The following is a 16112-nucleotide window of genomic DNA, read 5'->3' as shown; positions in this document are numbered from 1 at the left end:
ACTGGTTTTAGAAAATTTGTTTGCAATAATAGTATGTTGATAATCCATAATTGTCAATAGAATCAGACTTTTTTGTCTCATGTTGGCTAGTGTCAGAAGTTTCTGAATGTTCCTCAATTTATATTTATGCTTCCTGCATATCAAAAATAAACAAATAATTGCAGTCTTATTTTTGCCTTCATTTTATTTCAAGTTGGTTGCATTAACAAAATTCTGTATGAACTTCAGGACATGCATACAGTTTTCTCCCTTATTTGTTTTCCTTTAGAGGTATATTGCCATTGGAGAACTGGGAAAAGCTACTGATACACTAGATTCTACAGGGAGAGTAACAGAAGAAAAACCTTACGGTATGAAATTCATCTAATATATTCCTTTTTAACAATCAGAGAAAGTTTCTGGGAATTCAGAACTTTTAAATAAATCTCTTATTTGATATTATCAATGATTTTAATTTTCAATGTATTTCTTTAGGTTAAGAAGTTTGGAAATTGTTTATCACATTGTAACTTGTTTGGTATGAGTTTATTAATAAAGATTTATTGTAATCACCTCTTTTCTTATAAACCAAATTTTGCAAATGACTCCTTTGCCAAAAAACATTTATAGCTAGGAGTTACGATGTTTTTTCTAGTCAATGGGAAACAAATCAGAGATACTCTCTTGTTAGATTTTTTTTTTTTTTTCATTTTTATTGAGATTGTTCAGATACCATACAATTATCCAAAGATCCAAAGTGTACAATCACTTGCCCCTGGGTACCCTCATACAGCTGTGCATCCATCACACTTAATTTTTGTTCAATTTTTAGAAACTTTTCATTACTCCAGACAAGAAATAAAGTGAAAGATGAAAAAAGAAAAAAAGAAAAGGAAACTCTAATCCTCCCCTATCCCTAACCAACCCCCCTCAATTGTTGACTCGTAGTATTGGTATAGTACATTTGTTACTGTTTATGAAAAAATGTTGAAATACTACTAACTGTAGTATATAGTTTGTAATAGGTATATAGTTCTTCCCTATATGTCCCTCTATTATTAACTTCTAATTGTATTGTCATACATTTGTTCTGGTTCATGGAAGTGATTTCTAGTATTTGTACAGTTGATCATGGACATTGCCCACCATAGGATTCAGTGTTATACATTCCCATCTTTTGACCTCCAACTTTCCTTCTGGTGACATACATGACTCTGAGCGTCCCCTTTCCACCTCATTCACACACCATTTGGCGCTGTTAGTTATTCTCACATCTTGCTACCAACACCCCTGTTCATTTCCAAACATTTGAGTTCATCCTAATTCAGCATTCTCCTCATATTAAGTAACCACTCCCCATTCTTAAGCCTCGTCCTATATCTTGGTACCTTATATTTCATGTCTATGAGTTTACATATTATAATTAGTTCCTGTCACTGAGACCCTGTAATAATTGTCCTAATGTGTCTGGCTTATTTCACTCAGTATATTGCCCTCGAGGTTTGTCATCAACCCATTTTTTTTTTAATATGGTTTTGTTCACTCACCATGCATTCCATCCCAAGTAAATAATCGATGGTTTTCTGCATGGTCATACATTTATGTGTTCACCACCTTCACCACTATCTATATAAGAGCATCTACATTTCTTCCACAAGGCAGGAGGGAGAGTCAAAGAAGGTAGAGAGGCAAAAGAAAGAGGAAAAAAAAAATGACAGCTAGGAAGCAGCAAAAGGAAAAATAACCTTAAATCAAAGTAGAATAAAGAATCAGACAATACCACCAATGTCAAGTGTCTAACATGCCTCCCCTATCCCCCTCTCTTATCTGCATTCACCTTGGTATATCACCTTTGTTACACTAAAGGAAGCATAATACAATGACTCTATTAGTTACAGTCTCTAGTTTATGCTGATTGCATCCCTCCCCCAATGCCTCCCCATTTTTAAAACCTTGCAAGGTTGACATTTGCTTGTTCTCCCTCATAAAAGAACATATTTGTACATTTTGTCACAATTGTTGAATACTCTAGATTTCACCAAGTTACACAGTCCCAGTCGTTATCGTTCCTCCTTTCTTGTGGTGTCTCACATGCTCCCCACCTTCCTCTCTCAACCGTATTCATAGTTACCTTTGTTCAGTGTACTTACATTGTTGTGCTACCATCTCCCAAAATTGTGTTCCAAACCACGCACTCCTGTCTTCTATCACCCTGTAGTGCTCCTTTTAGTATTTCCTGTAGGACAGGTGTCTTGTTCACAAAGTCTCTCATTGTCTGTTTGTCAGAAAATATTTTGAGATCTCCCTCATATTTGAAGGACAGCTTTGCTGGATACAGGATTCTTGGTTGGCGGTTTTTCTCTTTCAGTATCTTAAATATATCACACCACTTCCTTCTTGCCTCCATGGTTTCTGCTGAGAGATCCGCACATAGTCTTATAAAGCTACCTTTGTATGTAATGGATCGCTTTTCTCTTGCTGCTTTCAGGATTCTCTCTTTGTCTTTGACATTTGATAATCTGATTATTAAGTGTCTTGGCGTAGGCCTCTTCATATCTCTTCTGTTTGGAGTACGCTGCGCTTCTTGTATCTGTAATTTTATGTCTTTCATAAGAGATGGGAAATTTTCATTAATTATTTCCTCTATTATTGCTTCTGCCCCCTTTCCCTTCTCTTCTCCTTCTGGGGCACCAATGATATGTACATTATTGTACTTTGTTTCATCCTTGAGTTCCCGGAGATGTTGCTCATATTTTTTCATTCTTTTCTCCATCTGCTCCTTCGCGTGTAGGCTTTCAGGTGTTTTGTTCTCCAGTTCCTGGGTGTTTCCTTCTGCCTCTTGAGATTTGCTGTTGTATGTTTCCATTGTGTCTTTCATCTCTTGTGTTGTGCCTTTCATTTCCATAGATTCTTCTAGTTGTTTTTTTGAACTTTTGATTTCTGCCGTATACATGTCCAGTGCTTCCTTTACAGCCTCTATCTCTTTTGCAATATCTTCTCTAAACTTTTTGAACTGATTTAGCATTAGTTGTTTAAATTCCTGTATCTCAGTTGAAGTGTACGTTTGTTCCTTTGACTGGGCCATAACTTTGTTTTTCTTAGTGTAGGTTTTAATTTTCTGTTGCCTAGGCATGGTTTCCTTGGTTATCCAAATCAGGTTTTCCCAGACCAGAACAGGCTCAGGTCCCAGAGGGAAGAAATATTCAGTATCTGGTTTCCCTGTGGGTGTGTCTTAGAAAATTGCTCCACCCTTTGATGCCTCGAGTCACTGTGCTTTTCTGCCCAGCAGGTGGCACCTGTCAGCCTATAATTCTTGACTGGTGTGAGGAGGTATGGCTGTGTTCCCCAGGCTCTGGGGTCTGGTTCTGAATGGAAAGGGCACCACCCCTTTCCTCCTAGAGAAGACAGACCCCCCAGGTGGAGGTCATTAGCATTTCAATGGTCTCGCTCTCTGCTTGTGCTGTCTCCACCCTTCCCTGAGTCACAGCCCTGGAAACTGAAAATGACTGGGGCTTTCTCCACTGAGCCAAAAAAGAAACAGTCCCCTTCAGACCCAGTCCAGGGCGACCCTCCGGCTCTCCCAGGTCAGTCATCACCCAAAGCCTCTGTCTGTTTTTGGGGATGCGTACCTGTAGTGAGCAGTTCACACTCGCTACTTAAAACCCCAGTTGGAGCTCAGCTGAGCTATATTCGCTTGCTGGGAGAGAGCTTCTCTCTGGCACCACGAGGCTTTGCAGCTCAGGCTATGGGGGAGGGGGTCTCACGACTTGGTTCCGCAGGTTTTAGTTACAGATTTTATGCTGTGTTCTCAGGCATTCCTCCCAATTCAGGTTGGTGTATGATAAGTGGATGGTCTCGTTTGTCCCCCCACAGTTATTCTGGATTATTTACTAGTTGTTTCTGTTTTTTTGTAGTTGTTCCAGGGGGACTACTTAGCTTCCACTCCTCTCTATGCTGCCATCTTGCCCCTCTTGTTAGATTTTATCTGTGTCTTGCCATAGTGTTTTTTTACAATTACTTGTCAGCTATTGAAATAGATGCTCCTGTGGTTTTCGAATATGTAACAAAAGATATGATAGAGGGAAACCTATTTCTCTGGAAGTAAAGCAGAACTCACTGGGCCCACCATAATTTTTCTACCATTCCTTCTTTCACTACTCTAAGATAGAGTAGATAAATGACATGGTCTCCTAGCAACTCTCGCAGTGCTTATGCTATGTATAATGCAACAGTTGTGGTTTTTTATAGTCGGTTCTCCTGCATTATTTGAATTATTTGTAGACTTTCTGTGCCCTTCCTCCCTTAATGTTATCTCTTCTTAATTTAGTTTTAGGCAGTTTACTGTCTGACTTTTTCGTGTTTATTTTAAGTATGACCTGACTTGAGTGGCCTTATTATATATTACATATTGCCCCAGTGATGAAACGAACCTTTTCTTGTTTATAATAGCGTCACTTCTCCTGTTAGCATTTATGTGTAGCTTAGCATCTTGCTTGATTAATCAGGCAATGAAATGAAAAAAACAATCACTGATTTATTTCAAGGCTTTTTAAAAAGAGCTGTTGAAATATTCTTTAAATTATTATTATGAAATAATAGCAGACTCTCACTTAATTGCAACCCAACTAGAACCTTCAGCCAGAAGGCTTTTAGGATGAAAAAGGCATAGGGAAATAGGAAGACATCAGAGATTTCTAGAGGGTACTACAGTATACTGTCAGTACATATATAATTAAGTCTCCTACATCTCTGTCTCCATCTGCCAAAGTGTAAATGAGGAATGATTGTTATTCAGAATAATGGTCTTAGGGTAATATAATTAAGGGTTCATTTAGGAATGGGGTGCAGCTTCATGAAATATAGAGAACACTAGAGTAAGCAAACTGGGGTTTCATTTCTAGCTCTGCTCTTTTCTAGTTGTATAACTGAAAATTTCTTAGTATCTTTTTGTTTCAGTTTCCTCATCTCCAAAATGAGGAAGATGATACTTACCTCACAGAATTATTAGGATTGATTGAAAAAGAATGGATATGGAGATCTCATAGGCAAGTTATGAGGCTCCTATAGTAGTCCAGGTAGAGATGATGCTGCTTGGACTAGGGTGGTGGTAGCAGAGATAAGAGAAGTTTTCAGATGAGAAGAATGGTTAAGAAGTAAACTTGGTAAGACTTGTTGGTTGGTTGGATGGGGTAGTGAGGAAGAGGAGGTTGACAACGAAAATCTGTTTCCAGATTTTAAAACAAAGTACGTGATTATGTCATTCTTTGAAAGAGGACCAGAGTGACCAAAGTACTTAAATATATTTCTCCTTCCTGTCCTTAAGCATGTCAGAATTATCAAAAATTTTACTTTCTATTGTGTAATATGTAACCTTATTCAGTTCCTTAAAGAAAGTATGATTTTGAAGAAATTATCTTATTATAATATTGAAATAAATCATAGAGAAACTGAATAACTCTCCTCAGGTTCTGAACAGGAGCATACCCTGCAGTTTATTGAACAGTATTTATAGTTCCAGAAAATGAGAGTTCAGAGAATTTTTCTGATTCACATGATTTTGCTGTATGATTTCAGTAAATTAACAAATATTTATTGTCATATGTAAGCTGCTATGGCAGGTACCAAGGAGAAGGTAAAGAAGTGTAAGACCTAGCCAGTTTCCTTAAGGAACTTACTGTCTACTGGAGAACTGTGATAGTCTTCATTACTTGTTCTGAACTTTTCTGATAACCTAATGCTCCTTTTTTAATAACTACTTTTCTGTAATGCTTCTTTACTATCCTGAAAGAAAATTCAAAGATGCTGTAACCTATGTATATATATATTTCTAAAAAAATCAATAAAATGCAGTAAATGAAATCTAAAGAAGAAATACAAGTAATTTATAATTAAGTAGATACTTTGATATACAAATGCACAATATTAATACACTATAATTTGTAATGAAGTAATCAGATGTTTACAGCTATACATAAATGACAGAATATCATCAGTACAAATGCGGACTCTTACAGATGTGTTGTATTGATAACTCATTCCTGGAAAATTAAGTATATGTAAAAACCATACAAAAAATACTTTGTTTAAAGGTAAACTGAAGTTAGGTTTTAGCCTCAGGTGATTATAAAGAGGCTTTTCACTTCATGAGTATTGGGTAAACATTCAAAAGTTATGCATACAAGACAATTCTTCATTGTTACACTGTCTTATACATTGCAGGACATGTAGCATCTCTGGCCACCATCCATTAAATGCCACCCAGTCATTGTAATAAACGAAAACAGTCCTTAACTGGCCTATTGAAAGCAACTGATCTGTGGAAAAAGTAACTGAGACAGTATGTAGTAACTGGAAAATGAATACTTTTAAGTCATTTTGTCCTATCAAGACTAATACTATTTTTTTTATTGAGATATATTCACATACCACGCAGTCATACAAAACACATCGTACATTCGATTGTTCACAGTACCATTACATAGTTGTACATTCATCACCTAAATCAATCCCTGACACCTTCATTAGCACACACCCAAAAATAACAAGAATAATAATTAAAGTGAAAGAGCAATTGAAGTAAAAAAGAACACTGGGTACCTTTGTCTGTTTGTTTGTTTGTTTCCTTCCCCTATTTTTCTACTCATCCATCCATAAACTAGACAAAGTGGAGTGTGGTCCTTATGGCTTTCCCAATCCCATTGTCACCCCTCATAAGCTACATTTTTATACAATTGTCTTCGAGATTCATGGGTTCTGGGTTGTAGTTTGATAGTTTCAGGTATCCACCACCAGCTTAGAACCTAAAAAGGGTTGTCTAAATTGTGTGTAAGAGTGCCCACCAGAGTGACCTCTCGGCTCCTTTTGGAATCTCTCTGCCACTGAAGCTTACTTCATTTCCTTTCACATCCTCCTTTTGGTCAAGAAGATGGCTCTGACCAACGACGCCAGGTCTACATTCCTCCCCGGGAGTCATATTCCACGTTGCCAGGGAGATTCACTCCCCTGAGTGTCTGATCCCACGTAGTGGGGAGGGCAGTGATTTCACCTTTCAAGTTGGCTTAGCTAGAGAGAGCGGGCCACATCTGAGCAACGAAGAGGCATTCGGGAGGAGGCTCTTAGTCACAATTATAGGGAGGCCTAGCCTCTCCTTTGCAGCAACCGTCCTCCCAAGGGTAAAACCTATGGTAGAGGGCTCAACCCATCAAACCACCAGTCCCCTATGTCTGTGGTCATGTTAGCAACCATCAAGGTGGGGTAGGCCAATACCCCTGCATTCTCCACAGGCTCCTCAAGGGGGCTCTACATATTTTTTTTCCTTTTTTTTTTTTTTTTTTTAAATCAACTGTATGGAAAAAAAAAATTAAAAAAAAAAAAACATACAATAAAAGAACATTTCAAAGAGACCATAATAAGGGAGTAAGAAAAAGACAACTAACCTAAGATAACTGCTTTACTTCCAACATGTTCCTACTTTACCCCAAGAAAGTTACCTAATATAGCAATATTTCTGTGAACTTGTTCCTACTATATCCATCAGAAATTAACAGACCATAGTCATTCCTGGGCATCCCCAGAATGTTAAATAGCTTATCTGTTCTTCTTGGATTATTGTTCCCCCTTCCTTAATTGCTCTCTATTGCTAGTTCCCCTACATTCTACATTATAAACCATTTGTTTTACATTTTTCAAAGTTCACATTAGTGGTAGCATATAATATTTGTCTTTTTGTGCCTGGCTTATTTCGCTAAGCATTATGTCTTCAAGGTTCATCGATGTTGTCATATGTTTCACGAGATCGTTCCTTCTTACTGCCATGTAGTATTCCATCCTGTGTATATACCACATTTTATTTATCCACTCGTCTGTTGAAGGACATTTGGGTTGTTTCCATCTCTTGGCAATTGTGAATAATGCTGCTATGAACATTGGCGTGCAGATATCTGTTCGTGTCACTGCTTTCAGATCTTCCGGGTATATACCGAGAAGTGTAATTGCTGGATCGAATGGTAACTCTATATCTAGTTTTCTAAGGAACTGCCAGACTGACTTCCAGAGTGGCTGAACCATTATACAGTCCCACCAACAATGAATAAGAGTCTCAATTTCTCCACATCCCCTCCAGCATTTGTAGTTTCCTGTTTGTTTAATGGCAGCCATTCTAATCGGTGTTAGATGGTATCTCATTGTGGTCTTAATTTGCATCTCTCTAATAGCTAGTGAAATTGAACATTTTTTCTTGTGTTTCTTGGTCATTTGTATTTCCTCTTCTGAGAACTGTCTTTTCATATCTTTTGCCCATTTTATAATTGGGCTGTCTGTACTATTGTCATTGAGTTGTAGGATTTCTTTATATATGCAAGATATCAGTCTTTTGTCAGATACATGGTTTCCAAAAATTTTTCCCATTGAGTTGGCTGCCTCTTTACCTTTTTGAGAAATTCCTTTGAGGTGCCGAAACCTCTGAGCTTGAGGAGTTCCCATTTATCTGTTTTTTCTTTTGTTGCTTGTGCTTTGGGTGTAAAGTCTATGAAGTGGGCGCTTAATACAAGGTCTTGAAGATGTTTTCCTACGTTATCTTCTAGGAGTTTTATGGTACTTTCTTTTATATTGAGATCTTTGATCCATTTTGAGTTAATTTTTGTGTAGGGTGTGAGGTAGGGGTCCTCTTTCATTCTTTTGGATATGGATATCCAACTCTCCCAGCCCCATTTGTTGAAAAGACCATTATGACTCAGTTCAGTGACTTTGGGGGCCTTATCAAAGATCAGTCGGCCATAGATCTGAGGGTCTATCTCCGAATTCTCAATTCGATTCCATTGATCTATATGTCTATCTTTGTGCCAGTACCATGCTGTATTGACAACTGTGGCTTTATAATAAGCTTCAAAGTCAGGGAGTGTAAGTTGTTCCACTTCATTTTTCTTTTTTAGAGTGTCTTTAGCAATTCGAGGCATCTTCCCTTTCCAAATAAGTTTGATAACTAGCTTTTCCAAGTCTGTAAAGTAGGTTGTTGGAATTTTGATTGGGATTGCATTGAATCTGTAGATGAGTTCGGGTAGAATTGACATCTTAATGACATTTAGCGTTCCTATCCATGAACATGGAATATTTTTCCATCTTTTAAGGTCCCCTTCTATTTCTTTCAGTAGAGTTATGTAGTTTTCTTTGTATAGGTCTTTTACATCTTTGGTTAAGTTTATTCCTAGGTACTTGATTTTTTTAGTTGCTATTGAAAATGGTGTCTTTTTCTTGAGTGTCTCTTCAGTTTGTTCATTTCTAGCATATAGAAACATTACTGACTTACGTGCATTAATCTTGTATCCCGTTGCTTTGCTAAATTTGTTTATTAGCTCTAGTAGCTGTATTGTCGATTTCTCAGGGTTTTCCAGATATAAGATCATATCATCTGCAAACAATGACAGTTTTACTTCTTCTTTTCCAATTTGGATGCCTTTTATTTCTTTGTCTTGCCGGATTGCCCTGGCTAGCACTTCCAGCACAATGTTGAATAACAGTGGTGACAGCGGGCATCCTTGTCTTGTTCCTGATCTTAAAGGGAAGGCTTTCAGTCTCTCACCATTGAGTACTATGCTGGCTGTGGGTTTTTCATATATGCTCTTTATCATGTTGAGGAAGTTTCCTTCAATTCCTACCTTTTGAAGTGTTTTTATCAAAAACGGATGTTGGATTTTGTCAAATACTTTTTCAGCATCTATTGAGATGATCATTTGATTATTCCCTTTCGAATTTTTAATGTGTTGTAATACATTGATTGATTTTCTTATGTTGAACCATCCTTGCATGCCTGGAATGAACCCCACTTGGTCATGGTGTATGATTTTTTTACTGTGTCTTTGGATTTGATTTGCAAGTATTTTGTTGAGGATTTTTGCATCTATATTCATTAGGGAGATTGGCCGGTGGTTTTCCTTTTCTGTAGCATCTTTGCCTGGTTTTGGTATTAGATTGATGTTAGCTTCATAAAATGAGTTAGGTAGTGTTCCATTTTCTTCAATGTTTTGAAAGAGTTTGAGTAAGATTGGTGTCAGTTCTTTCTGGAAAGTTTGGTAGAATTCCCCTGTGAAGCCATCTGGCCCTGGGCATTTGTTTGTGGGAAGATTTTTGATGACTGATTGGATCTCTTTGCTTGTAATGGGTTGATTGAGGTCTTCTATTTCTCCTCTGGTCAGTCTAGGTTGTTCATATGTTTCCAGGAAATTGTCCATTTCCTCTACATTATCCAGTTTGTTGCCATACAATTGTTCATAGTATCCTCTTATAATTTTTTTAATTTCTTCAGGATCTGCAGTTATGTCACCTTTTTCATTCATTATTTTGTTTATATGGGTCTTCTCTCTTTTTGATTTTGTCAGTCTAGCTAGGGGCTTGTCAATCTTGTTGATCTTCTCAAAGAACCAACTTTTGGTGATATTTATCCTCTCTCTTGTTTTTTTGTTCTCTATGTCATTTATTTCTGCTTTAATCCTTGTTATTTCTTTTCTTCTACTTGGTTTAGGATTGGTTTGGTGTTCATTTTCTAGCTTCTTCAGTTGATCCATTAGTTCTTTGATTTTGGCTCTTTCTTCCTTTTTAATATATGCATTTAGTGCTATAAATTTCCCCCTCAGTACTGCTTTTGCTGCATCCCATAGGTTTTGGTATGTTGTGTTCTCATTTTCATTCATCTCTATATATTTAGCAATTTCTCTTGCTATTTCTTCTTTAACCCACTGATTGTTTAGGAGTGTGTTGTTTAACCTCCAGGTATTTGTGAATTTTCTAAGTCTCTGATGGTTATTGACTTCTAATTGTATTCCATTGTGGTCAGAGAATGTGCTTTGAATAATTTCAATCTTCTTAAATTTATTGAGGCTTGTTTTATGTCCTAGCATATGATCTATTCTGGAGAAAGTTCCGTGAGCACTAGAAAAGTATGTGTATCCTGGTGATTTGGGATGTAATGTCCTATATATGTCTGTTAAATCTAATTCATTTATCAGATTGTTTAGGTTTTCAGTTTCCTTATTGGTCTTCTGTCTGGTTGATCTATCTATAGGAGAGAGTGATGTGTTGAAGTCTCCCACAATTATTGTGGAAACATCAATTGCTTCCTTTAGTTTTGCCAGTGTTTCTCTCATGTATTTTGTGGCACCTTGATTGGTTGCATAGACATTTACGATTGTTATTTCTTCTTGTTGAATTCCCCTTTTTATTAGTATGTAGTGGCCTTCTTTGTCTCTCAAAACATCCCTGCATTTAAAGTCTATTTTATCTGAGATTAATATTGCTACACCTGCTTTCTTTTGGCTGTAGCTTGCATGAAATATTTTTTTCCATCCTTTCACTTTCAGTTTCTTTGTGTCCCTGTGTCTAAGATGAGTCTCTTGTATGCAACATATTGATGGTTCATTTTTTTTGATCCATTCTGCGAATCTATATCTTTTAATTGGGGAGTTTAATCCATTTACATTCAACGTTATAACCGTGAAGGCATTTCTTGAATCAGCCATCTTATCCTTTGGTTTATGTTTGTCATATTTTTCCCCTCTGTCTATTAATATCCTTTATTGTACCCATACCGAATCTCTTTAGTACTGAACCTTTCTCCAAGTCTCTCTGTCCTGTCTTTGTTTCTCTGTCTGTAGGGCTCCCTTTAGTATCTCCAGTAGCGCAGGTCTCTTGTTAGCAAATTCTCTCAGCATTTGTTTGTCTGTGAAAAATTTAAGCTCTCCCTCAAATTTGAAGGAGAAGTTTGCTGGATAAAGTATTCTTGGTTGGAAATTTTTCTCACTCAGAATTTTAAATATATCGTGCCACTGCCTTCTTGCCTCCATGGTGGCTGCTGAGTAGTCACTACTTAGAACACTAATACTATTTTTATCCATTTATTCAGATAGCTGAAAATTCACTTAGAGGAAGAAGAAAATGAGCCTCTGGCTTAATCGTTCCAAAGTTCAAATCAAATTATCAGGGTGCCTCCCTTTCATCTCTATCATAGCACCCTCTGTTATTCCTAAATAGTGTTTGTCCCAGTTTATAAATGTTAAGCTCTATGCTGCAGGGCTGAGACCATGTCTCTCTTGGTCCTCACTATATTCTTAGTGTGTAGAGCAATACGTGATGCACAGAAAAAACATTTAGTGTATGAGTAGATAAGGCATAGAGGCATTCTCAAAGATGGCTGCAGGTGAGTCACACAAAAGGCAAAGCATCTTCCTACCTTCTGCCACTTTTTTCTCATCTACATCCAGGTATTGAGCCTCAGGTGCCATTGCTGGTGTGTCTGAGGACTCAGAACTTCACTGCGCTCATCTGTTTTCCAGTGAGCCAAGGATGCTGTGGCTGTGGTTTCTCATGTTGTCTTAGTTGTGGGCCAGACTTCTGGGAAGGCATAAGCTCCTGCAGTAGCAGTATTATTTTTCCAGCCCCCCTGTGACTTTCTTTTATTAGGAGGCTAGAAACATAAAAGGAAACAATGGTATCTCATGCTAATCCTCTGTTCTAAACACCACCACCCCTTGTTCCAAGATCGGGTATTACCAGGATCTTCTCAAATAACATAGCTGGTGTTGTATCAAATGGGAAGGGCTCCCCTTGGACTGTGGTTTGTCTGCCCACACTTCAGATGTTGATCCTGGAGGAAGCTGAAGGGTCATGTCTCAATTACAGTTTAATAACAGGGCCAATGTGTAGCTGGGTATCAGTCTTCTTAGGGTGTCTTTTGTTTGTATGAAAAAAATTTTTGAAGTATTGCATACATAAAGAAAAGTGAACAAATTTATAGCTCAATGAATTATCATAAAGCAAATATCCATGCAGTTACTGCCCTAGTCAAGAAATAGAAGATTCCCAGAAGCCCCTCTCATACCCCATCCAGTCACTACCCCATTCCTCCTTTCCAAAGGTGACTACTACTTTAACACTATGGTTATATTTCTAAAACTATCATATCATTTTGCCTACTTTTGAACTTTATACACTTTGAATAAAAGTTAATAAAAGGCAGCAGTTTATAAAAAATAATCCTTTTGTGTCTGAAATCTTCCACTTGATATGATTGTGAGACTTATCCATGTTGTATGTTGCTGTAGTTCATATTCATACTGTAGTAAATTTTAGTATACTATAATTTATCTTCTAGTCTTCCATTGATGGACAAATAATACTGCTCTGATTGGTTAAAAATATTCTTTTCAGGGGCATATGGTTCCACCTCATTGATTTTCTTTTTATCTTTTTTTTCTTTTCTTTTTATTGAATTAAATATATAGAACATTTCTATCACTCCAAAAAATTCCCCATGCGCTTTCCAAGTTATTCACTCCCCTCCGCCTGCCATAGCTATTCTGATTAATCACCATAGATTAGTTTTGCATGTTCTTGAACTTCGTATTAATAGTAGCATACCATACACACTCCTATGTCTTCTTTCATTGTTTTTGAGATCCATCCATGTTTTTGCATGTGTTGGTATTTTGGACTTTTTTTTTTATTGCTGTGTAGTATATCATTGTATGAATATACCACAATATATATACATTCTTCTGCAGACATTTAGGTTGTTCACAGTTAGGGCCTTTATTAATAAAGCTGCTGTGTATATTTTGTATCTGTCTTTTGGTAGGCACATGCACTCATTTGTCTTGAGTAGTGGAATTGCTGGGTCATAGGGTAGACGCATTTTTCACTTTATTGGAAATTGCCAAATGTTATATAACTTTGCATTTCCGCCAGCAATGTATAAGAGTTCAACTTGCTCCATGTCCTTGGCAATACATTATATTAAGAGTGTTTTTAATTTTGGCCGTTCTGGTGGATGTAGTGTTATTTTAAGAGTGGCTTTAATTTGATTACAGTGTAATTCAGCACTTTTTCACATGTTTTTGGTCTCTTGGCCATCTTCCCTTGTATATTGTCTATTCCGGTCTCTTGTCCTTTTTTTTTTTCCTATTGAGTTGCCTTTTTCTTATTGATTTTTGTTAATTCTTTATATACTCTGGATATGTGCCCTATTTTTGGTTATATATGTTGCAGATCTCTTCTACTCTGTGACTTGCCTTTTCCTTCTCTTAATTGTATCCTTTGAAAATAGAGGTTCTTATTTAATTTAGTCCAATTCTTCAAGTCTTTTCCTTTTTATGCTTTGCCATTTTGGTGTCCTGTTTCAGAAAACTTTTCCTCCAAAGTCATGAAGATACTACCTTTATTATCTTCTAGAAGCTTCATTGTTTTGCCTTTCGTATTGCATCTGGATTTTGTAATGTACCATTTTATTTCTATATGAATATTAAATTGACCCAATACTTTTCCCTACTGCTCTGCATTGCTTCCTTTATCACAAATCAAGTACTCTATGTGCATGGGTTTGTTTAGAATCTATTTTGTTACATGGGTATGTTTGTCTGTCCTGTACTAACATTAACCTGTCTTAATTGTTATAGCCTTGTAAGTCTTGATATCTGGAAAACCAAGTCTTCCCAACTTATGGTTTGTTGCATTTTGTTTTGTTTTGTTTTTTGGTAGCCCTCTATAAAATTAAGTAAGTTCTTCTCTATTTCTAATTTTGATGAGTTTTTTTTTCTTTTTAACATGAATGGAGATTGAATTTTGTCAAATGCCTTTTTTCATCTATTGATTTTTTTCTCCTTATTCAAATGTTAAAAGATCTTTATATTTTTGGAATAAACCCAACTTGCTTGTGATATGTTATCCTTTATATAAATTGCTAGATTTGGTTTGCCAATGTTTAGTTTAGGATTTTTGCATGTGTGAGATTACTCTGTATTTTTCCTTTTTCTTAATGTCTTTGATTGATTTTAACATCAAGGTTATGCTGACTTCATAAAATGGGTTAGGGAATATACTCTTTTATTTACTCTTCTCTGGAAAGTTTATGTCAGATTGTAATTATTCTTTAATATTTGGTAGAATCCACTGGTAAAGACATCTGGTTTTGGAGTTTTCTTTGTTAGGCAAGCTTTTAATTATGGATTGGATTTCTATACTAGCTATTGAACTTAATATATCGTTTAATTTCTTGTGTATTCTAGGTAATTTTCCCCCTAGGGATTTGTCCATTTCATCTAGATTTTTAAACTTATTGGTATGAAGTTGTTCATAATATCCCTTATGACCTTTCTTTTTATTTTGAAATAATACCAAACTTACAGAAAAGTTGCAAAGATAGAGCAGATAAGTTTTCCTGAACCACCCAAGAGCAAACTGCAACAGTGATATCCTACAACCCCCAGATGCTCCAATGTGCATCTTCCATAAACAAGAACACTCTACTCCATAACTGCAACACAACTATCAAGTCAGGAAATTAACTTCAGTACCTTACTGAGATCCAATCCAGGGAGCCCATTTAGATTTTTAAAACAGCTTTCTTCAGGAATAATTGACATATACAAAAATAGACATATTTATTTAAAGTATACAATTTGATAAGTTTTGATATATGTGTTCACCTATGAAGCCATCACTGCAGTCAACATAGTGAACATATCCATTGCCGATAAAAGTTTCCTCATGCCTCTTTGTAATCTCTCCCTCTGTGGTCCATTTTTAGTTAATTTTTGTATATTGTATATGGTGTGATGTGTGACTGAGTCTATTTTTTTTTTACCTATGGATATAAAATTGTTTTGGTACTGTTTGTTAAAAGGTCTGGTTTTTTCTCCAGTTGCCTTTGCACCTATGTCAAAAATACAGTCTATATCTGTGCATGTTTATATCTGGTCTCTCTATTTCTATTCCATTGATCTGTTTGTCTATTTTTACAAAAATACCACACTGTCTTGATTACTACAGCTTTATAATAAGTCTTGAAATCAGATAGTATTAGCCCTCTACCTTATAATTCTTTTCCAAAGTTGTTTTGGCTATTGTAGGTCTTCTGCATTTCCCTATGAATTTTAGAATTAACTTATCAGTTTCTACACACACATACACACACACAAGCCTGCTGAGATTTTGACTGAGATTGGATTGAATCTATAAATCAATTTGAAGAGTATTGACATCTTTTTTTTAAATTCAATTTTATTGTGGTATGTTCACATACCATATTGCATCCAAAGTATACAGTCAGTGGCTCATAGTATCATTATATACTTATGCAATCATCACTG

General features: G+C 36.3%; 1 protein-coding gene across 2 annotated transcripts in view; it reads left to right on the top strand.

Moving 5' to 3' along the window:
• The window catches only part of TRUB1 (TruB pseudouridine synthase family member 1), a 61910-nt gene that overhangs the window by 31497 nt on the left and 14301 nt on the right, over positions 1–16112 (top strand). Inside the window, exon 4 of one of the 2 annotated variants that reach the window (XM_037805181.1) lies at positions 269–350. The exons of the other annotated variant lie outside the window; for it this stretch is intronic. Within the exon in view, the coding sequence (XP_037661109.1) occupies positions 269–350 (82 nt within the window). The remainder of the gene's footprint in view (positions 1–268; positions 351–16112) is intronic. 2 annotated transcript variants of the gene reach the window in all.

Source organism: Choloepus didactylus, chromosome 15 (assembly GCF_015220235.1).
Source record: "Choloepus didactylus isolate mChoDid1 chromosome 15, mChoDid1.pri, whole genome shotgun sequence".
In the NCBI taxonomy this organism is placed as follows: domain Eukaryota; kingdom Metazoa; phylum Chordata; class Mammalia; order Pilosa; family Megalonychidae; genus Choloepus; species Choloepus didactylus.
Note: the sequence above shows the minus strand (reverse complement) of the source record. Positions and strands in the feature narration are given on the sequence as shown.